Consider the following 25,099-nt stretch of genomic DNA (forward strand, 5'->3'; position numbering starts at 1 on the left):
TATATTCATAAATGACTGGGTCATAATCTTTAGGTTTTAATTATCAATCCTATTTTCAGAAAATTATGTCTGCTGTGATGTGAATGTGTTCCTTCCCAAAATACGTATGTTGAAATCCTAGCATCCAATGTGTATGAAAAGTTAGGGACTTTGGGAGGGGATTAGGTGGAGCCATCATGAATGGGATTAGTGCTCTTGTAAAAGAGGACCAAGGGAGCTTACGTTTTCCTTCAACGATGTGAGAACTTTATGAGAAGGCAAAATCTGTGACTCTGAATGTGCTAGTACCTTGAAATTGGACTTCTTGGCCTCCAGAGGCATGAGAAATAAATGTTTGATATTTATAAACCATTTAATGTATGGGATTTGTTAATAGCAGCCTGCACAGGATAAGACAATGATGGTACAATATTGTTGTCAATGATATAGGCTACACATATTCACATCCTAGTGTTTAGTGCTTGCCAACAATGTGAACTTTAACATGTTACTTGACCCACAAATTAGAGTGATGGCACAAAATGTAAATGCTATAAGCCTTTACAAAGTAGACATACCATAAGTAACAAATATTGAAAAGGAAAGGAAGAGGTAAATTTGTTATTCATATTTTCACAGCTGGAGACAAAATGCATAATTTAAAGCATACAAATGTATCCATGTATCTATACTTAGATTAATCCATACAAATATCGAAGTCTAAGAAATACACTATCAACTAATATTCAGTCATGGATACAGGGGGCTAAGAGGAAGACCTACTAATTTGATCATTACTCAGAAAAGCCTGTAAGTAGATACTGTCTAAAGAAGGGGTTAACAGATATGGAGCACAGGCTAAATCGGGCCCTCACCTATATCATCTGCAGGTAAAAGTTACTGAAACATAGCCACACTCATTTGTTACATATCTACAGCTGCTGTTCTATAATATCCAAGTGAGATTTAGATTTTAAGAAAATCTGTACTTTAAAATTTAAAGGGTTAATTATGAAAGGAAATTACAAACTAGCAGAGAAGAAAAATTGGGAAAATATCAGAAGTATAATTGAACAAAAGGTATGAAAAGAGAAAAAATAGCCTAGAAATTACAATGTTATCAAAATCTGTGGGATAAGGCTGAAAGGGCACCCAAAGAAAAAATGTATACCTCACATAAGCAAACTGTTAATTAATCTAGAAAAATTATAATATATGCAAAATAAGAAAAAAGTAAAATTACTCCAATTTGTAGATACAATTTAGAAGAGACTGTATCATTTAGCAGCGAAAAGTATGTAACAGACGAAATGGTTATCTTTTAAGAAAAATGTAAATTGAGTTCAGATGCCAATCTAAGCAGATAAATTAATATAGAAAAAACAAAGTTGTCAAAATGCACCAAGCATGGATTTTTTAATTATTTAATTAAATCTTAAAAAAAGAAAAAATACCACATGACTCTATTTATAGATGCTTAAAAAGCATTTAGTAAAACTTGCTATTATTCTGAAATAGGAAAAAAAGGTCTAAAGGAGTAGGGGAAGTGGGAGGAGTAGGGGAAAGGAAAGAAGGGAGAAAAAAAATATGAGAAAAGGAAAAAAATGGAAACAAAGTCTTTGTAAATAGGGAAGGGTGGAGGGGCTGAAGGGATGGCAGGGGAATGGGGAAAAAAATAAGAACCAAGATACATCATATAAAGGCACAAGATTCCAATGATGAATGTAACTGTATTGTATACCTAAAATGTACCAATAAACTTAATGGAAAAAAAAAAACAACTTGATATTTCACTGAAAGCATTCTTACCACACACAAGAAAGTACAGTTTCATGCTATTTATGTTTTACTAGGTATTTTATGTGGTACTAGGATTTGAATCAGGCAAGGGAAAGAGTTATAAAATAAGAGGAACAGGTAAATTATTAATATTTTAAATGACAAAATTCTGAACCTAACAGTGTGAGAAATAATTAGAAGCAGCAAATAATCAGCATGCAGAAGGTCATAGCCTTCGAATACACTAACAATAATAACCAGGTGGGGGATAAAAGACCAAATACCATATGTAACATGACAAAATCAAATATAGTGTTTGGAAAAAAAATTAAAACGTCAAAAGACAAATGACAAAGTGAAAATTCTTTCAAAATCATGGTAAACAAAAGGCTAATTCTTCTAACATATGAAAAACTCCTGCAAACCAATTTAAATAAAAACAAAAGCCTTAACTACATAAAAGGTCAGAGAAATAAAAATATAAATGGATGGACTGAATGTTTTCACAGTAAATTAATGACAGTAAACCTCAAATGGTTACCAATGCTGTCCAGTAATCATACTGCTTTATCTCAATCACTCTACTATACTTTTCCTAGAGGATTACTTCATATCATTTTCTTTATAATAAAATCCCCATTACTTTCTCTCCTATTCTCATTGTCAACTGCTAACATCCAAGTCCAGGTCACCTTATTTCTCACATGTATCACTATAGTATACTTCTAACTGGTAGCTATATCCACTTGACCACATGAATCATTGATAAACTGTAAGCATTTGTGTATATCCGTATTTATCCAAATATCTGTAGAACATTCAATAAGAAAATACCTAACTATGTAAGTTATACTGTTCAAAGAGGGGATATGGCAGAGAAGGAAACAAATTTCATGCACTTCCAAAGGTTGTACTTTAGGTAAAGGAGGCTAACAACAATATAAACTTATGTCAGCTAAATAATACCATGGAAGAAAAGTAAAGGGAACAGGGAACAATAATCAGTTGGTATTTGATCAAAGACCTGCTCAATTTGGGGAGGGAGTCTTTGGTTATTGAAGTGTACAAAATAAATTCAAGTACTCAAAGAAAGTAAATTCTAGGTATATTAATGTTGCAATTATATTGGTTATAAGTCCTTAATAGTATTAAGGATATTTAACCTTTTCTTTATCAAAGGTGGTGCCTATAATTTAAAAAATCAGAACTCACACCTATTTCAGACATGAGCTAAACTATTTACTGGTAGTATATGTGAAGGTTATGAACTTCTGTCCATGATGGAGCTAAGCTAACTACTGAGTATTCATGCCATGTTTGGTTTAAAAATAAACACAAATAACTCTCCTCCCTTCATCGACCCTCCAAGTTTTGGCTGGCTTTACTGAAAAACATCCTTTTAATTTTATCCTGAAAATAACATGGAGAAGGACTTTCTTTCAAAACAAGTTCTCCCTTGAAGAGAAACACATGTTCAAAGCACAAACATCATTCCAGTATCCAATTTAGGACTACTTAATTTCTGTAGGGTGATATCATCTTTAGGCTACTGAATCTGTTCCTCTAAACACTGTTCTATAATTCTATAACTTAGGCCCATTCACAGAAGCAGACCCAGTTTTTCTATACAACTAACTGGAGAACAACAAAGAGAACACATTTGAAAAACAAATTCCCAGGTTATAAATAATTTCTAAGAGTAGTCAAAAATAGCACCCAACATAATTTTAAAGTAAAATTTGTTTTGTTTTTTTGGTACCCGGGATCAAACTTGGGACTTTGCGCTTGTGAGGCAGGCGGGGGAACCACTGAGCTAAATCCCCAGTCCTAAAGTAAAATTTGATAGGCTGATTTTAAAATTTATTTATAAAGAAAAGGAAAATTTGGGGGATAAAGATTTATGAGTAAGTCAGGCTACTAGTTATCTAAGTAAAATATAAAGTCATGATAATTTAAGTGTAATATTAGGTGAGGTAAAGAGATAGCCAGAAAAGGTCCAGGGACATTTCCATAATTATACGGTAACATATAAGGGGAAGGGGGATAAGTAGAATAAAGTTATGCTATGTACAGAAGAAACCTAATAACCTCAAGAATATGAACACTATATGTCATAAACATGAGTTAAGACTAATACTATCAACAAGAATGAAAATGGGGAAGGGGGATTTAGAGGAGTGAGGGAGGTGAGAGGAAAAGGGAAGGGGATTAAAAAAGAAACAACCTCACGTACCCACTCCCCAAGATGGCTGTAAACTGCATGTACTGCAAACATGAAGCTAAAAAAAAAAAAAAACCCACAAAAAACAAAAACAAAGATTGATAAGTAGAAAGCAAACAAACATACAAAAAGAATCCCAAAAAGGATTCACCAACAATGAAGGGTTTGCTGCCACAAAGAGTGGGAGGATCACTGAAAAAGCCACAATTACAAGATCCAGTCACAATTCTGTAAGAATCAAAACCACAGAAAAAAATTTAAATAACAAGAGCTCAAAAAATTCTATGAGTTTTTTTTTTTGAGGAATCTGTTAGAAAATAAACAATCTGAACAAAAGACTGGGGAAACTTTAGAAATTTAGTACTTGATATACTTAATTGAAAATCTAAGATTAAAATAGGGACAGGTAGAAAGATAATGTATAATATAACAATGCTGTTATGTTATATGTTCTAATAAGTAAAAGTAACAACTAAAAATAAGAAGGGAAATAGAGGAAAGTAGAATAAAGTCATTAACTGGTATTTAGGCAATAAAGGAAAGTTTAAGGATTTCATTAAAAGTGGCTAATTCTAGATTCTAAATTCTAAATAGGGAACTAAGGGCATTAAAACATATTAAGCATAAAAATGACCTCATTTGGACATTTGGTTGTTTCTTCTCTTTAACTATTAGGCTATGTACATTCATATTCAAGTTGTAATGTGAACACGTTTTCAATTTTTTGGATACAGAGCTATGAATCACAACTCTAGGTTCCATGTCACTCGTATTATATCTGTATCTTTCACTTTTTTTTTTTGGTCACTGTGAAATTATATCAAAATAATAATTTAAAAGAAAAAAAGTAAAAACAACCTACACTCAGCAAAACAAAATAATTTTCTTTCTGCATATTCTCTTAAATTCCATTCTAGTTATCTAAATTTTTAAACTCTTAAAAAAGATAGAGGTGACTTCTATATTCAGGCTAACCAGATGATCTTCCCTTCCATGAGCAGTACTGACACAGTAAACATGGAATTTAGTTAGCATTGTTTAATCAATAACCTTTCAGATCTTACAGAGTAGTAAAAAATAAAACATTTCAAGTTAAGTTTAAAATCTTGTTTTCCTTTTAAGTAACAGTACTGTAAAATATAAAGCAGCCCTTAGGAGTAAGCTCATAACTTTTCTGCTCAGCCATCAGTGGAAAGGCTTTCAATTCCACCCCTTTCTAGAATTTGTTCTGCAAATTACAACCTACAGCTCTTCAAAAAATGTTTCTATGAGACTAAATGGTCAAATAACTAGATATTACACATTCTTGATTTCATGGAAATACTTCTATACAGTAAAATGCAAAACCGATTTTTGGCTGTGTTTGTACATTTAAACAATTTGCCTAAATGACTGAAATATAATTAAGAAACCAAACATTGTTCTGAAAAACTATTTTAGGATAGTGAAAATGTATGTGAACACAAATAATCAAAACTAAAATAAAAATATTTACTTACATAATATTATCTGTACACCCAGAATAAAAGTTACTGTTTTTTGTTTGCTAACAATAAATTACAACAAAGGTGATCTATTTAAAATAATTATGATTTCATGTATATCTATCATTTCTTTTGTTACCGGGGATCGAACTCAGGACCTTGCGCATTCTAGGCAGGTGGTAGAACCACTGAGCTAAATCCCCGGCCCTTATCTATCATTATTTTAACTATAGTTTGATATTTCAAAGCTGAACTAGGAAAATATAGTTCACAATAAGCCCAAATGAGAAAACCTTAGATTGATTGCTACAATCTCCAAAATCTCTTAAGAAAGTAGTAACTTGGGGCATACCATTAAAATAAATTTAAGTAGGCACTCAATTTATAAAAGGCCTCTATAATCACAAACTCATCTAAAAAAATAAAAAGCAAGCATTCTATAAGCCCTCCAGAGAGAATAAAAAATACAATTTAAAATAATAGATTAGAAAAAAAAAGAAATAATCTATTTGAGATAGGTAATTCACAAAAAGAGGTACTAATCAGTCATCAAATTTAATTTTTTTCCCCTGAAACACAGCAATTTTAGACTGCTGTTCTTTTCGTTTTCTGCTTGCTTCCCATGAAGGATGAAGAGGCGTGTTTAATGGCTGTTTTGTATTTTTAAGTCCTCTTTGTGTGCTGTTTTTAAACTGGTTCTTAATTGGAGGTTCATTTTCTGGAAAATCTATGAAGAGAAAGGAAAAATAATAAAAACTATACCAAAACAGTATGTAAAAGAAACAGATATCATCTTCACCGAAGTTATTAAAGGAAGAAATTTTATTTTAAATACTAAATTTAAAATTGAAATCCAACAGAGAAGTCTGAAATTAAAATTTTACAAATGATCAATAAATTTTGGGACACAGGCTTTCCATCCCTTATAAACACAGGTTTATTGAAGGCCTCCTGACAAATGCTATGCTGATGTTTTAATTATACTGACATTAAGAAAGAGTCTCGCCAAATAAAAGAACCAATACAAATTTTAAATTATACTGATAATTATATGATCTTTTGTTTTAATTTCTGTGGGTACAAATTCATCCAAACTATTAAGCCATTTTTAATGTTTCAACTTGCTAGTTTGCTAAACCATTGCTCATTGTACAAGGATGTCCAGTAGCCATTCATACATACCTGAGATTTTGCTTTTTGGAGCTTGTTCTCTATGCTCCCTAAAAGAAAAAAAACCATCATTATGATTTTTAAAAAGATAAAATAAATTCTCTGAATCTAGGAAAATAACAGAAAATAGATAATAAAACTCATGCACAGAATTATTAAGCTCCCTCATCCAACCAAAAATTAATAAAAGAACCTACATTTTAGCTACATCAAAGATTTGTTAGATTTTAATATTACAACAGATACACAGGGACTATTTCCTTTTCCACTCTTACAGGCACTTCTGTTCATAACTGAAAAAACTGTTCTCTTTTGGTTATCTTGTTCCGGCTCTAAGGGACTATTTAGATGAAGAATTTCACAAGTCTTCTTTTAGGGAAAATGAGACATATAAAACAAAAACTAAGATTTACATTTTGATAGAAGGGTTAGTGGTATGTTAATTTCAAATAAGGAAATACTATAGTCTATTAAGGCAGAATTAGGTTTAAATATTGTAATTACTTTTAAGGTTCCAAAGGTGGTTGTGTTTTTTTCTGTACTCTTACTTTAGATAATATCTCTACCAGATTTCTTATTCCATAAAAGAATATCTCTGACCCATACATAGAAAACAGTTTACTGGAGAAAATAGTTGTTATTGAAGAAATTATCTAACCATGATGTTTACTCCAAAATATGAAGATAGCCTCACTCAGCATAGAATATTAAATGAAATTAAGCTTACAGGTTTATAACAGAATTGTTATGACAAGTGGTGGTTAACGGCAGGGAGGAAGACAGCAATATTACCAAATATAAAGCAGCCTGGAGGAACTCAGTGTTAAGACAAGCAGTATTATGTACTGAAACAGGATTATCTAGTAAAATGATACACAATAAAATTGATGTTTGCAATAATGGTCCTGGGTTATCAAGAAAAATGTTTAAATAGACATGTAAAACATTTTTTTAAAAGTTCTTCGGGGGCCTGGGTTCAGGGGTGCCTTCTTCCTGGCAAACACAAGGTCCTGAGTTCAATCCCCAGTACCCCCCCCACAAAAAGTTCTTCATCTAAAATTAACTCAGAGTTTCAAAACTTTGCTCACTGAAGAAATAAAACAAGTTAGCCAGGCATTTGGCTGTAACATCTCATTTTATGATGAACTAGGGAGAAATGTGGCATTGCCATATGTGTATTTTTTTTTTGGTACCGGGGATCAAACTTGGGTCCTTGCGCTTGCGCAGCAGGCGGTGAAACCACTGAGCTAAATCCCCGGCCCGCATATGTGTATTTTGTATATGTTATCTCACCATAAATTTGGAAAGGCCAAGTCTAAGAATAGGATGAGGTACAAACCGTAACTATCCATCGGAAATAGTTTCCTGCCTCCCTGTTGAAAATATGTAGCTATTTCTTACCTTTAAAAACGATAAGAACTAATAATTATTTCAGAATGAAAAATTACCTTCTAGAACTTTTAGATCCAGATAAAGAGTGAAAAAATACTGATTCTAACTTCCCGGCTTCTGTACTTGACTTGTTTTTGTCATTTCTATTTTTTACATCGCAATCCCAGTTAGTTTCACGGATATCTTCTTTGGGTAACACTTGGTGGAGAGGTTTTTGTTCCTTAGCTGAAGTACGGCAACCACTTTCCTTTTTTCGTGTCCGTCTGGCTTTTCCAATGAAGAAGTCATCACCACTATCACTGTCTTCAGACATGGAAGACTGTTGGTAGAACCTTTCTTCTGTGCTATCATCAAAATATTCCTTTTCTTCTTCAAATAATTCTTCCTCGCCATCACTGTCATCACCAAGCAAGTTATCAGACCCTTTCTTTTTATTTAATGTTCTCATGTGTGGGTCAGCAGGTGTCTTCTGGAACTGAGGGGTAACTACAGAATTGTTTTCTAAAAGCTTTGATAGAGAATTTGGAATGTTCACTGCTTTCGGTCCATGTTCCATTGTGGCCATTTTTTCTTTTGAATTATTTATTGGTTTCTTTGCCTGTGTTTTGGCTTCTTTCAATTTCTGCTCAGTGGTCTTAGTTCTTTCATGCTGTGACTTACTTTCTTCATCATCTGAATACAAAGTGTCCTTAGAATGATTTCCTTCTGTAGTATTAACTTCAGTAGTATTTTGTCTTGCATCTTTAAAGGCTTGGACAGCAGCTGCAAGAAAATAGTACATGACTTGTTTAAGCACTGAAACATATAAATATGAGTTTCAGTATAGTATTTCTTAATTATTGGAAAGTTTTAAGAGAGTAGTTGGAATTTAAATTAAAACATGTTCAAATATACCTATTTTTAAGCTGCCAAGTAAAAAGAACTCTCCCTTTATTCATGTGTTAGAATTAGGGAGAATAGTAAAAATGTCACTGAATATAAATAAAGTAAAATGGTATCTTTAGTATCAGTGGCAATAATGTATTGGATATTACAAAATATGCTTTCATGGGCTGGGGATTTAGCTTGGTTGTTCTGCCACCTGCCTTGCAAGTGCAAGGTCCCGAGTTTGATCCCCAGTACCAAAAAAAAATAGTTTCAGACATAAAAATAATCTGTAATAATAGCACTCAATTCTGTATTATATTTTATATTGTATATTTAAATAAATGTGACACTGGCAGAATCAAAAGTAATGAATTATATCAATATAAATTTACCTTGTATTTGACTTGATCATGTATAAATCACATACAAAATTTATTTTATATATTATACAATATGTGTTAACATACTAAAATTTAAGAAAAAATATGGATTTAGTTTTTCTTCAGACATCAGACACTTCATATTTGCAGGGACTTTCTCATGTATTAACAGTTGAAAGAACTTTATGTTTATAATACAAAATAGTCTAAAGAATTGAAAGAACGAGAAAATATTTAAAATCAATGAACCCTCATTTATTGAAAACCATCTACACAAATGCTCTAGGTATATGACTTAAAAGTCAATTAATTCGTACCTTTTAGTATACCTATTTTTTTCTTTAGAAGAGGATGTTCGGCTAGTCGGGCAATTGCCCTTTCAGTTGCAGAAGAATCTGGCTACAAAGTGAAAAAATAAAAACACAATGATATCAAAACAACTAGTGCTGACAAATGTTATGCACTCCTCAAGAAACTGCCTTTCAGGTTACAAGAGACAAGAAGATACTACTTTGCAGAAGCTGTTTATCCTTAACTGATTCTCACAGTTTCTTTTTCCTGCTTGCAGTTACTACATATTCACTTCAAAGGTAATCTGCAATATAGGAACATCTCTATGTGTAAAACAGATAAATGTGGTTAACTATTCTCATTACATAGGTTAATCTCATCTGTTTTAGATAAGAAATTTCAAAAATGCCAAACAGATTTTGATTAAAAAGTATTCTTACACTATTGTTCAAAAACACATCTACTGTTACTTCTAAATCCCTGCTTCTTAGTTTTAGAAGAGCAATGGAAATACGTGAATGTCTAGTGTTGACTCTGAGTAAAAACTATTTTATTAATCATTTTATTGTCAAGATTTCCTGCCTTAGAAGATGCCTCAGAATATCTGGGATTTAGTAACCTCATTTCAGTAAATTCTATTAAAAAGGCTGTAAAAAAAAAAAGGCTATAGCATGGTACTATAATTCTAAAATTATGTATAAATACAATAAATGAACATCTTCTAATCTGTTCTTACTCTACAACTGTGGTTTTATGTTGAAACTTTTTGTGGAGAATTATTAATAAGTATTTTGTTGATGGGATAGCTGCTTTTAAGGAGATATGAAACATATTCTGAGGTTTTACATTTCTTAGAAATGTGGCTTATTCATCAGGAAAAGGATGAAGCCTGAAGTTTGGGCATATGACTTCCTGTAATATATTTTGTGTCTCTGGGCAAGTTTTGAATAGCTATAAATCCAAAGTCCAGTTTACATTATGTGTTATAACACATAATTAAACTACTTAATTAAATTACTTCAGTAGGAATATAATTCTGTTTAAGAACAACAGGTAGAGGTTCTTATTCATTTAACTGGGAATCTAACAAAAATGTTATCTGGTTGTTATGTACTATATCTACTTTGCACCATAATGGCATTTGTGTTCAAAGAGTGCTTCTCATTAAAATTAGTGCTTCTAATTAAAAAAAAATTGTTAGTATATTTGGAATATATAATAAATACAATCAGCACAGGGGCTGATTATGTATGTGTGTGTATATATATATGTATATATCGCATCTTAATCCTCTTTACTTCCCCTTTCTCTCTCTTTCCTCTCATCTTCCCTCTTAGATCTCCTTCCCATCTCCACAAAGTCTATCTCCCTGCTTCCTACTCTTATCTGCTCTTTAAATAATTTTTCCTTTGGTGTCAAATCGGAAATTTTTTTGGCTACCATACACCATGGCCAAGCATCTTAGAAAATGAACTATTCCCCTTTATATCAAAATGTAAAAAATACAAAATAGATGAAGGATAAAACTCTTGTTTAGTAGGGCAAGGTTTATGAAACTAACTTTTTGGGCAAAATTAGTATTAACTTCACAGAATGAGCTCTATCATTTTTATCTGATGCAATGACTGAGGGGAGACTAAAATACATTATCAAAACATTTGACTTGGAAAAGTTCCTTGCTACTGAAATGGGGAAAAACAACAGCCAGAGATGGTAAGTAATCTGTGTGAAAGTAATGAAGCTAGTGCCAAAGGAACACTAGTTGAAATGCAAGCTCTTAGGAAACAAGGCTTTTCCCTTTACTAAACAGGAATCTTGGCAGATAGTGAGAACACAACCAATAACAAGAATAGTATCAATCACTTACTAGGAGTGTATAAAAATTGTCAACATAGAAGGAAAAAGTTATGCTCAAGTACCAATTATAATACTATTACTATAACAGTGTAATAAATTATTACAAGTTATAGTTTATATAAGAATTTGTTATAATAATTGAAGCTTTCACTGAAATGAAAATTATCTAATCAAGGCATTCACAAACATCAGAGGTAATTACAATATATATATGTATTTCATATATATCTGCTCTTCAAAGTTCCTTATATTTAGCTGCTAGCTATTTTTGTTTAATTCATATTTGTTCCTGACGGCCTATTACTGATTTTCAAGTCTGAGTTGCTTATAATCTGGAGAATAGAAAAATATCCTAATGGGGAAAAACAGTACAAATGTAAGAACTTACTCACATATGTACATAAATGCTTTGTAAATATTAAGAATTAAATTTTACATTCTTAAAAGACCATACAAAATGTAACATGCATTTCTCAATGTGTTTGTTTTTTTAAGTCTTAGAATATCAATTTTTTAGGTCTTTAGAATATCAATTTTAAATTATAGCAATTATTTAAATAACCTTTTAAAATTCTTCCTGAGTAAAAAGGTAAAATTTAACATTTAAGTCTTTAATTTTAAGAAACAAATTTAACATTTTAAACTTTTCATTAATTTTTTTCTTAAGAAAGCAATTTTAATTTTATTCTTAAGAATTTTATTTGTAGAAAATCCTGCAGTTAACTTTTTAAATTTAAATTTTGACAAGGGCTAAGGGTGATACAGGTCAAAGGTTTTATCTATCAAAAAAGACTGACAATCCAGACTTGATTTCTAATTATTTAGCTAGTTAGGATCAAGATCAGTTTCTGAATTTAGTCAGATGTTCCTAAATTACATTCTAGCCACTTAACTTTCACTTATTACTCAACTCTAAATGCTTCTTTTACATTACAAATTCTGTAAAGCCTTCTTCAAAATTCTTTGGAGGGAAATAAAAACAAACATTAACATAAATAAGCTTGTGAAGCAAGTGGGCTGAATCCTTGTTTTGGCAAAATTTGGGTCTTTGCTGCATTACATAGTGCCTACATCTTTCTCACCAGCTCTGTTAAGCTAAGTGCAGAACTCACAAGAATAATAAGAGCAAACAGTACTACAAGAGACTTCCCTTTCTTTTTTCCTCCTTATTTCTCTCCTGTCCCTTTTCTTACCTAACATACATGCTCTTTAAATTTACTAACCCCCTATCATGTAAAGGCATCATCTTACATATGAAGATAGAACTGCAATTTATTGAGGCTCTCGATGCATTCTAATTTAAAAATTAGACCCCAGAAATAAAAGATGCAATCAAAATTGAATAACTGAAATGTACAGATGCTTTTCAAAAGAAGAAGTACAAATGGCCAATAAGTACATGAAAAAATATTTAGCATTTTTGGCCACAATAGAAATGTCAATCAAAACAACAATAAATATCAAAATCATATCTGGAATATCTTCCAGAAAGAGTAAAAAAAAATCATTTAAAAATGATACATTCATACCCATGTTTATAGTATCACAATTCATTACAGCTAAATTTTAGTTGTAGTATATATGCCCACCAACAGATGAATGGATAAAGAAAACGTGGAACATATCCAACGGAGTGCTACTCAGCCATTGTAGGAAAATGGACACATCTTGAGAACTTACATAAATGATATAAATCAGACACAGAAGATTAAACATCACATGGTTTCTCCTACATGGGAAACCCAAAATATAAATACTTTAAAGAGCAAAATAAAAGAGAGATGACAGGAAATGGGAAGGCAGACTCTGTGGAGATAGGAAAGGAGTTTTGGAAATGGTAGGTGATAACAGGGCTAGGGCGGAGGGAAGTAAAAATGATCAAGATGTGATATATTCACATCTTATCAAATTAAATTTGCTATTTTATTTCTGTATAAAACTATTCATATATCCTAGCTCAGTATTTTTTAATATTTCATCCAATATAGAAAAATTCGGTAGGCACAATGTAAGAAAGTACAGTTCTTTTTATAAGATTGATAAGATGTGATATATATGTATATTCTTCAAGATGAATAAAACTAATATATATTATAAAAATAATACCAAATAAATAAAAGGCTAAGACAAATACACAAATGATTTGCGCAAGGCAAAATGTGATAAATTTCATTTAAGAGAGAAAACGTTATGGAGCTATACAAGGAATACAATTAGAGTGATACATCTTAAATTTAAATAAATTTATTTTGAACCTTAAAAGCTACTAAGTAGTCTCTAGGAACAAACAGCTTTTACACCTGCATGAACAAGCGTTCACAATATTGGGAAGTATGAAAGAAACCACAGCTTTCCTTACTTAAAATTGACCCAATGTTTGCCATGGAAAATTCTCAGGAAACTGTGGTTTTCACATACCTCCAGCTTCAAATGAAAACATAGAAAACAGACTGTCTTTTAATGGAAAAATTTTATTTTGGCATATGGGTGTTTATTGTTATCACAAATGCATTTAATGTTCATTTTGCAAAGAATTTTCAAAATGTAACCCTGAATGTAAACCACAGTCTAAACACACACACACACATACGCACCAGCCCAAAAACCTAAAACCCAAAAATACTCTTAATGTGCAGTATTAGTTCTTTGAAATCTTGCCTAAAATGACTCTAAATGAACTGGCAGAAGTAGAATGCTAATATTGGTACTTTTAAAATTAATCGGGCTTTATTTCACTTCTGGGTTTTATCTAAAGTTATACTGCAAGAATTAACAATTGCATTTATCCAAAATATTCAGCAAGATAAGTGGAAATGGTCCATTTGGCTGGACCAGAAGAACTGTGGCAAACTCTGCATGGATATTTTGGAGGTAATAAAATTTTTCAAGACTTAATTATTATCATATATAAACTCAACTAAGATATTTTAAATTACTTCCTGAAAACAGATGAAGTTTTTTCCACAGAAGGGAAAAAGATCTATACTTTCTTATATTGTACCTACTAAATTTTTCTACATTGGATGAAATATTAAAAAATACCGAGAGCTAGGATATATGAATGTAGTTTGATACAGAAATAAAGCTTATAGGAAATTTAATTTGATAAACACACGCAAGATGTTATATGTAAATATCTCTATGAGGGGCAAGGTAAATAAACATAAATAATAAAACCAGTCATTTAAAGGCTATAGAGATTTTTTTTTTTTCAGTACCGGAGATCGAACTCGGGTCCTTGCGCTTGTGCAGCAGGCGGCGAGGCTATAGAGATTTTAATAATACAAGCTAACTTTTTCTCAATCAACTGGAGAAAGAATTTGCTTTATGGTATGGGTATTATTTCTCTTCTTCTTCTTTTTTTTTTTTTTTTTTTTTGGTACAAGGGATCAAACTCAGGACCTTGCGCTTGCGAGGCAGACGGTGGAACCACTGAGCTAAATCCCTGGCCCCTCTCTTCTTCTTGAAAGGAGAGCCCTACTGAAGTTCAATTTCATCAAAGTTGTCAGGTCTATTTTTAGGGGACAGTGTTATTTATCTTCAGACAAAACTTGCATTAAATCCCAATTACACTGTCTTTGGATCCTACTTCCAAGAGTAGATCAATTCCTAAATTTATTGGCCTCAGAACACAGAATGTGCATATCCTACAGTCAACTAAGGAAGAAGTCATACAAAAAAATAGAAAAATGAAAAAGTGGAAGTAATATTCAACTCCATTTACTTATAATGAATGCTAGGCAAGCAGTAGCTAACTCTAATAAGAGCAGGTTTTAAAAATCTATCCTTTTAATACTGTGAAGCCGTGGAGAGACCACAATGCTTCAAGAACTTAAGAAATTACAAATATATAATATACTAAGAAAATATCAAATAAAAATAGTTAGAAAGAGATGAGAAGGGAAAAAGAATATACTCCCCATAATGGAAAAGAGTAGTTACATATACCATGTCTTAGGATATAGTACACCCTCTTAATTGCATATATTGGTTGCATGTAAGGCTAGGGAAATAAATGACCTAAAATACCTAAGTTGACTGGTGTGACAAGGAAAGTTTAAGCTACCCAAATGCATCTAGATTTTACTTAGTTTTAAGGTAATATTTAATTCCTGGTACGATGCATGGTACGTGGTGCTCATCAAAAATATTCATATAAAGATTGACAGGAGAAAGAAATGTAAATTAGAGCAAAAACCAGTGAAACCAAAAACATAAAAGCACAGAGAAAAATCAGTGTTCTGACCGGGAACTGTCTTGTTGCGGGAGTTACAAAGAAAAGAAAAAAGGGGAAACAAGGAAGAAACAGCAGTGCCAAGTCTAGAGCAGAAGATCTAGATAACAGTACTGACTGTGCCATGAGATAGTTAACAGCGTTAAGCAGTGGAGTTCATTCTTTTTTGATCTCTATTTCGCTCAATTATAAAAAAGGAGTTAAAACAAATCTCTGACAAGGTAAAGCAGAAATTAAATGAGGAACTTAATGAAAATCTGGAAAGGATAAGAGTAGATTCTTAATTAAAAAGAGTAAAAATAATTTTAAAGACATATAAAATATGAAATACTGTATTAAGTTCAATATCACAGCAAAGAAAAATTTATAAATTATCATAAAAATATTTTCAGTGGCAATTCTAAAGCTCAGTGAGGGAAAGTCATATACTAATAGTAAGTGGCTTCTTGATAAGTCTTCTCTTTAATGAAAAAGGTGACGGGAAAAAAGTAAGGAATAGGGCCAGGGATTTAGCTCAGTGGTGCCACCTGCCTCGCAAGCATAAGGTCCTGAATTCGATCCCCGGTACCAGAAAAACAAAAAAGTAAAAAAGTAAGGAATATATGTAAAAAGCTTTTCAAAATTAAATACAGTCTATTGCAGATATACCTTTTTGCAGATCTTTTCAAAGTTGATATCATCACCAAGAGCAGATTTAGTTACTATATCAGGTTTCAATTCCTATGAAAGAAAAAAACCCCCACAAAACTTTTAGTTATGAGTCTAATTTTAGCTGTCATTGTAAGTTAAATTCCTTTCCAGGACTTGCTTTACGAAACTTGATACTAATTAAAATCTTAATTTTTTAAAAGGAATAACACATAGAAATTTCCATGCTACTGAGAAAGCCGTAACAAAATAGTTTTAAGTGCTAATTTTTCTAAGAATGTGTACAAATCAAGTACAAAGATTTTCAAGGAACTCCAATACATAATCAACTGTAAACCAAGGACTTTATGCCCAAGCAGCTCTTTAAATATCAAGTCTAGGCTGTGGATTTAAACATCAAATCTACAGGAAAAGTTCTGAACGTCAAAGAATTTAGGGAATATTACTCATGTGTACTTCTCCAGAGGAATATTCTAGAGGAGGGACTTTAGTCAACAGCAAATAACTTTGATAAAAGGACTGCTGGCTTGTATTTGTAGAGCTAGAGCTAAAATAAGTGTATGGGTATAGAAGAATGTACATAGGTAAATGCTACATGTTTGGATTGAAGAGAAAAAACTAATTGAAAAGAAGAGTTAGAGGAAGGTAGAACAAATAGACAGGAGTCAAAGGATATCACTGAAAAGTGGACAATCACACTAGATCTAGGAGGAACACTTCCTCCTGCCCCATTCCCAGGGTGTGCAACAATTTTTTAAAATAAACAATTTAACTTGATGGGTTATAGTATCTCTCTTTGATGCCCTCTTAAGAAATAAAACGAGTGCCAGACTTCACCGAACAATCAGGCAGGCTATTCAAGCACCACTGAATTTCCTTATACACTGGTACTCCAGTCTGACATAAAAAATGGAAGGAAGAAGCAGCTGGTCACCACCTGAGCTTGGCATGGTGGCTTCCACAGGAAAGTCATACGGGAAGGAATCAAGGGATGGCCTAGGAAGGTAGTTTCCATAAGAAACAACCCAAGCACTGTGGCATACACAACAGTGAGGGACCTGGTGGCAGAGTCCAAGTTACGGCATTATAACCTTATATATTCTTCTTGCATGCTCTTTTTAATACATTGCTTCCATTTCCATTTATACTTCAATCAAAAATAAAATGTAACAGTGCAATAAACAAAATAGATTAGAACATGCAAGACTACATAAAAAATAGAAAAGGTCACTAAGTGTTACAAGTACAACAGTAGCCATTATACAAAACATACAGTTCTACATATCAAAAGAAATTTTTTGAAAATTGCAATGATGACACATCTAGCAAAGAAATAAGCAGTAACTATAACACAGAATACTCAATAATTAGAAAATATGAGAGTATAAACATCAGAAATATAACTGAATGTAAATTAGTTTAACCTATCTCTTAGGAGAAAAAGATCTTTAACTTGGATAAAGAGTAAAACCCAACTCTACGGTGTAAAGTATATAAGAGATACATAAGAACGTGGCTATTTCAAAAGGCTAAAAACAAAGTGGTGGGCAAAGATTTACTAATCAAATTGGATTCATTAAAAAGCAGATATGATAAAGCTGTGTCATGCAAAGAAGAAAAGTTAAGATTTCTGACAATACTGCCAATGCATTAAATAAAATATAGCAATTAATTATATAAAGAAAAAAACAACAGAAAAAGAAAAATATAAACACTATTATAAACACTGTTAATAGGAGACTTTGACACACTACTCCCAGTTTGAGAAAGTTCAAACCTGAAAAATTACTTACCAAGACATTACTAGCATAGTTACTGTTATGGTTTGGATCTAGATATCCATCAAAAGCCTCATGTACTCATAAGTGGGGCTTTTGCAAGAGGACTGGACCATGAGCCCCTATAGCTAACTTTCAGTTAGGAGGTGGGGTGTTGTCAGTGAGGCAGGGAGCCTGGAAGGGTATCTCTCCTACCCAGGCTGCTTTATCTCTCTGCTGCTGCGGACTGCCATAACATGAAGAGTTTTCTGCCATGCAGGCCCTTCTGCTATGCCCTTTTTAAAAAATTCATTAAGTTTATTGGTAATTTTAGGTATACATAATAATCACATTCATCATAGGGAATTTGTACCTGTAAATGATATATCTTCTTTTTTCCTATTCCCCTTTCCTCCCTTCAACCCCTCTTTCCTTCCTTTACAGAAGCTTTGTTTCTGTTCTGTCCTCATTTTATTTCTTTTCCTTTGCTCCTGCCCCCAGTTCCCCTTCCTGTTTGAACATTTTCTTCCCATTTCACATTATTCATTATACATTTTGGTCCTTATTTTTACTTTCGGTTTCTCACACCAGAGAAACAATACAGTATTTACATATGTGTCTGATTTATTTCACTTAAGAGTATGGTCTCAAGGTGCATCCATTTAGCTATAAATATCTCAAGTTTATCCTTCTTTATGGCTAAGTAGTACTCCATTGTATAAAAAAACCTACATCTTCTTTATCCATTCATCAGTTGGGCATTTAAGGCTGTTTCCAAGATTTAGCTATTATAAACTGTGTGGCTATAAACATGGGTGCAGATATATTGCTGTGGTATGATGCTTTTAATTCTTTTGGGAAGATACTAAGAGAAACAGCTGGGTCAAATGGAACCTCTAGGTTAATTTTTTTTTTTTTTTGGAGGTATCTCCATACTGATTTCCACAGTGGTTGCACCAGTCTGCACTCCCACCAACAGGAGAGAAGGATTGCTTTACCCCACATCCCAATAAGCATTTGTTATTGATTTCTTGATAAGAGCCATTTTTTGTGGAGATGGAATCTCAGCGTTGTTCTAATTTGCATCTCTCGAATGACTGGTGATGTTGAACATTTTTCATGTATTTATTTCCGGTTTCTACTTCATCTGAGAAGTGTCTATTTGTTTCAGATGTCCATTTTTTGATTGAGTTTTTAAATCTGGGGGAAGGGTCTGATGTTTCTGAGTTCTTTATGTATCCTAGATATTAGTCCTTTGTTTGAGGAACAGCTAGAAAAAAATTTTTTTCACCACACTGGGGGTTGTCTCTTCACTCTGTTGGTTTCTCTTGCTGTACAAAGGCTTTTTAATGACATCAGATCCCAGTTGTTGATTCTTTGTAATATTTCCTGTGTAACTGGGGTTTTGTTCATAAAGATTTTGCCTACACCTATGTCGTCAACAGTTCTATTTTTTTTTGGTACTGGGGATCGAACTCAGGTCCTTGTGCTTGTGAGGCAGGTGGCGGAACAGGTGAGCTAAATCCCCGGCCCTTCTACCTATTTTATCTTCCAGCAAATTTAATATTTGTTTTAATATTCAGATCTTTGATCCATTTCAATTTAGTGCACGGTGAGAGATATGGGTCTAGTTTTAATCTCTGGCATGTGGAAACCCAGTTTTCCCAGCACCATTTATTAAAGAGGCTATCTTTCTTCCAGTGAAGGTGTTTGGCTCCTTTGTCAAAGATAAGGCGGCTGAGCATGTTTGAAGTAGTTCCTTCTAATCTGTTCCATTGATCCTCAGGTTATTTATTTATTTATTTTTGCCAGTACCATGTTGTTTTTATCTTAACTTCTCTGTAGTATAATTTGAAGTCAGGGATTGTGATGCCCCCTGCCTTGCCTTTGTTGCTCAGAACTGTTTTTGCTATTTTAGGTCTCTTCTGGTTTAAATTTTAGAATTCTTTTTTTCTTTTTTTTAAATTTTAGAATTCTTTTCTCTAATTCTGTGAGACAGGCTATTGGAATTTTGATTGGGATGGCATTAAATCTGTGTAACAACTTTGGAAGTATAGGGGTTGGGGATTCAGCTCAGTGGTTTCACCGCCTGCTGCACAAGCACAAGGACCCGAGTTCAATCCCTGGAACCAAAACAAACAAACAAACAATTTTGGAAGTATGGCCATTTTCTTCATATTTGTTCTTCCTACCCAAGAACAAGGGATATCGTTCCATTTTCTGATTATCTTCTTTGATTTCCTTCTTCAGAGCACTGTAGTTTTCAGAGTAGAGGTTTTTTACTTCCTTCATTAGATTGATTCCTAGGTATTTCATTTTTTTGTATGCTACTGTGAAAGGTGTGATTTCTATAATTTCTCAGTGAGTTTGTTATTTGTGAACAGGAATGCTACTGATTTTTGAGTGTTTACTTTGTATCCAGCTACACTACTGAATTTGGTTATTAAATCTAGGAGTCTTTTGGTGGAGCTTTTGGGGTCTTCTATGTAGAGTATCATGTCATCTGCAAATAATGATAATTCAACTTTTTCCTTTCCTATTCTTATTCCTTTTATTTCTTTCTCTTTTCTAACTGCTCTGGCTAGTGTTTCCAGAACTATATTGAATAGGAGTGGTGACCGTGGATGTCCTTGTCTTGTTCCTGATTCTAGAGTGAAAGCTTTCAGCTTTGTCTGTTCAGTATGTTAGCTGTTGGTTTGTCATAGATGCCTTTTTCAGACTGATATAAAGACCATCTATTCCAATTTTCTATAGCGTTTTTTTTTTTTTTATCATGAATGGCTATTGGACTTTGTCAAACACTTTTTCTACATCTACTGAGATGATCATGTGGCTTTTGTCCTTAGCTCTGTTAATGTGGTGTATTACAATTATTGATTTGCATATATTGAACCATCCCTGTGTCCCTGGGATGAATCCTACTTGGTTCTGGTATATAATTTTCTTGGTGATTTGGTGCATTCTGTTTGCCAGTATCTTATTGAGGATTTTTGTGCCTATGTTCATTAGGGAGATTGGCTTGTAGTTCTCTTTTTGGGTTGGATCCTTTTCTAGTTTTGGTAATGCTTACTTCTAGGAATGAATTTGGGAGTATTGCTTCCCTTTCAATTTTCACGAAAGAATTTGAGAAGTAGCGGCATTAGGTCTTCTCTAAATTTCTTGTAGAGTTCAGGAGTGAATTCATCAGAGCTTGGGCTTTGTTGGTAGGACTTTAATTACATCTTCAATTTCACTGACTGATACTGATTTATTTATAGAGTTTTTATATCTTCTTGATTCAGCTTTGGTAACTCATATGTATCTAGGAATCTGTACATTTCTTCTGTTTTCCATCTTATTAAGAATACAGGTTCCCAAAGTAGGTATTGATCTAGATTTTTGCAGGATCTGTTGTGACTTCACCCTTTTCATTCCTAATTGCATGGACTTGAGTGTTTTCTTCCTTTTTGGGGGGATAAACCTGGCTAAGGGTTTGTCAATTTTATTTAATCTTTCCAAGAACCAACTCTTCAATTCACTGATTCTTTGTATTGTTTTCTTAGTCTCCATTGCATTACTTTCTGCTGTGATCATTTTAATTTCCTTCCTTGTATGAGCTTTAGGCTTGACTTGCTCTTCTTTTTTCTAGAAGCTTTAGGTTCAACATTTATTTGTTTATTTGAGCTCTCTTTCTGATATGGGTATTCTCTGCTATAAATTTCTCTTGTAGAACTGCTTTAATTGCATCTCATAAGTTCCAGTATTTGTATTGGCATTATTGTTTAATTGTAGAAACTGTATAATTTCTTCTTTAATTTCATCTGTGACCCACTGGTTGTTCAGGATGGTGTCATTATTAAGTTCTTGTGGTTTCTTTTTTTTTTCTTGTGGTTTCTTTTGCAATTGATTTACAATATCACTGCACTATGGTCAATTAGTTCTAGTGTTCTATAGCACTAAGATCTATCATATATTGAAAGAAAAATAGAACAGTTCAAGGCTTCCAACACATAAAAACGATATATACATGTGAAGGAATACTAATTATCCTGATTTGATCATTATACACTGTATACATGTGTCAAATTTTCATACTAAATTCCATAAATACGTAAAATATTGTATTTTTATAATACAGTATGGATACTGGAAATAATGTTTTGCAATACCCAATGTCAAGATCTTCATAGTCTGTTATTTTACCCTACTCGCAAGCTACCATGTTAAACTGGTAGTTTCATGAGTGTCGGTAAAAAAAGAGTCCTGGCTCAGAGACAGAGGACAATTTATTGCTCATAATAAGTGTAGGTGCCAGAACATCAGCATTTTAAAAACACTCACATATTTTTTCTTCTTTTTAGAAAAATGAAGTTCCAGATACATGGTAGAAATTAAATTTAACAAGTTAAATCCATGTAATCAAAACTAAAGAAATATTTTAGAAGTATATTTTTTTAAACAGGCTTTTAAGTGGCAAGTATCTTCCTGTATTGAGGAAGAGAAAACCACCTGTCTTTGTGGACAGCAGCTTTTGTAGTCTGACAGGCAAACATGAACTAGAGTTACAACATCTATTTTCAGAACACAAGCATCTATGTGCGGGGCTGAATTCTTCAAAGTAACCCATGTTCTCAACAGCAGAGGCTTTAAGTGTTATCTTACATGTCAAATAAAACTTTGCTGATATAATTAGGATGTTGAGAAAAATTATCCTGTTTTATCCAGGTAAGCCCAATATAGTTGCAGGGCTCCTTATAAGAGGGAAGAGGAAAGGTTTGAGTTAGACAAGATGAGAAACCACAAGTTAGAGAGGAAAATGAAGGAGAGAAGAAAGCCATTATGCTGCTAGCCTTGAAGAAGGGTGTCTTCTGGGACACACTGATTAAAAGTTTTATACTACAGAATTTGAAGATAATAAAATCGTGTTGTATTAAGCCATCAACTTCATAGTAGTTTGTCTTAGCAGCACTAGGAAATAAATGAATATACTTTCTATCTTCTACCAATCCTCATATTTTAATTATACCATTTTTTTGATAAGTACTATGTAATGTAAGTAATACTACGAATATTTCTCAGTAAGAAGTATCTATCTTAAAACTCAGTACATTCCTTTGGATGGCTTAAACTGTCCTTATTATACCACTCATATTTCAGTATTTTGGAAGAATTCACTTATAGCTTTAAATATAACCATATGTGTAAATAAAAGAAAATGCTATCTCCTAAGATACAGATTATGTAAAATTCAAGAAGTGAGTTTAGTTAACATGCATAAATAGGAATGCTGTTGTGCAACTGGAATTTGTGTCAGTGCTATTCTAAGCATATAGCGAGGAACTAAGTTTTTTAGACAAGAAAAACTGCAATACATGATATAAAGTTATTTCTCCTCCACTCTACTTTCATTAAGAGATCAGATACTGCCTTTCAGAATAAGGCTCCTTTTGACCTGTTATCATGAAAGGAGAGGGGACCCTAAATGGTAATATGAGATATGATCAAAAACTATGGTAAATATTTAAATTAAAATATAATTATTACAGTCAAAGACACACTGCCAATAATCGCTCTGAGAGGAGGACTCCTCCTCACTTCAAACACACCCCATCATTCCCACTACTTTCAGTGGGAGTATTTTGTGAGGGATTAATGGCAATGTGTCTTTTTGCTATAATAATTCTTTTTAATTTAAATGTACACCATATTTTTTGATGAGCTCTTATAGCATTCCCTTCAAAAGATAAAAAGATAGCCAAGCATGGTTGTGCACACCTATGATCCCAGCATGCTGGGAACCTGAGGCAGGATGATCACAAGTTCGAGACCAGGATAGGCAACTTAGTGACTTAGTGAGACCATGTCTCAAAAGGAAAATAAAAAGGGTTGGGGATATAGCTTAAGGTAAAGACCCTGGGTTCAATCCCCAATACCACGAAAAGAAGAAGGGGGGGAGATAGGATTGAAAAGCCATTCTGAATTCTTGGGAGTTTGCCTAGAGTCTAGCTGGGAAGTTCATACTAGATTGCCAGGATTTACAAATTGATTTTTGGTGGGGTTTTTTTGTTGTTTTTTTTTTACTGAAATGTATATTTACATTTTTTCGGAAGAAGTTTTAGGTAACTACTTTCATTATTTTAGGATTAAATTTAAGTTTCAAGGATAGGTTATAATTTGGCCAGAAAATTTATTTCATTTAATGTTTTAAGAATACATAAATTACTCTTCAAATTAATAGCAAAGTTCAGTAGGAGCCACTGAATTAGTAATCCAAAGTGTAGGGAAGATAATGGGAATTGATTTTTCAAGAACTGAAGTTAATTTTCAACTTTGAAAGAAGGCCTGAGATGACAAACAGTTTCCTATGAGTTGAGGCTATTACCTTACTTCACAATACATCAACTCCATTATAAATGAATGGTTTCCTACATGAGTAGTGGAAAGCAAGTAAGATTTCTCAAGCTCTATGGATAAAACTGAAAAATCCCTGATTTTGTTACAGAATAGAGAACTCTGAAAGATAAGAGATACTTAGAGGCTTCTAACAACAGTGTAATTTGGTTCTGTTATTTAAGCTTTCAAATATTGGGGTTTTTAATCTATCTGAAAACTAAAATAAACAATTATATATTTTAGTGGGTATGCAGCTGAAGTTACTAATCCACTCACAAAACAAAGGAGTACAAGAGGGTTCAGCTAGGATATAATTCCACACTTACTGTGTGGGAAAGAGTTAACTTTCCAGGTGTGAGTTGCTCAAACTCAGCACACATCTACTGAGAAAGGCCTCTCTTCAGGAGTGACCCTTGGCCAGCTCCTGGAAAATGACCTCTGAGAATGTGGGCTACAGGGTACTTATGATCAGAGGGTTCATGTTAACAGTGAGACTTAATGTGAATGTGTCTTTGCTTTCAGAAGCTGGAGTCAGAGTACTTCAAATTAGTTGTGTAGAAAATTCACACTGATGTGACTTGTCCCCAGTTAAAACCTCTGGGTCTGAATGGGAATGCCTTGTACCTGCTGTCACATCACTAGTGGGAGTGTGTCCCTGCGACTCCACA

General features: G+C 32.9%; 1 protein-coding gene across 6 annotated transcripts in view; it reads right to left on the reverse strand.

Moving 5' to 3' along the window:
* Window positions 1–333: 333 nt before the first annotated feature.
* Window positions 334–25,099, reverse strand: part of LOC147826694 (serum response factor-binding protein 1-like) — a 51,938-nt gene continuing 27,172 nt past the window's right edge. For 4 of the 6 annotated variants that reach the window (XM_087180428.1, XM_087180427.1, XM_087180432.1 and 1 more), the window contains 5 exons: window positions 16,303–16,374; window positions 9,590–9,671; window positions 8,082–8,787; window positions 6,646–6,683; window positions 334–6,190 (listed from right to left, as the gene is read on the reverse strand). In XM_087180428.1, coding sequence (XP_087036554.1) covers window positions 6,006–6,190; window positions 6,646–6,683; window positions 8,082–8,787; window positions 9,590–9,671; window positions 16,303–16,374 — 1,083 coding nt within the window. In that variant the 3' untranslated portion in view covers window positions 334–6,005. The remainder of the gene's footprint in view (window positions 6,191–6,645; window positions 6,684–8,081; window positions 8,788–9,589; window positions 9,672–16,302; window positions 16,375–25,099) is intronic. The other 2 variants (XM_087180431.1, XM_087180430.1) reach the window with 1 other exon arrangement.

The sequence above is a fragment of the Heterocephalus glaber genome, unplaced genomic scaffold (assembly GCF_053883595.1).
Source record: "Heterocephalus glaber isolate CG9 unplaced genomic scaffold, H.glaber_assembly_v1.0 deba00001462, whole genome shotgun sequence".
Classification (NCBI taxonomy): domain Eukaryota; kingdom Metazoa; phylum Chordata; class Mammalia; order Rodentia; family Bathyergidae; genus Heterocephalus; species Heterocephalus glaber.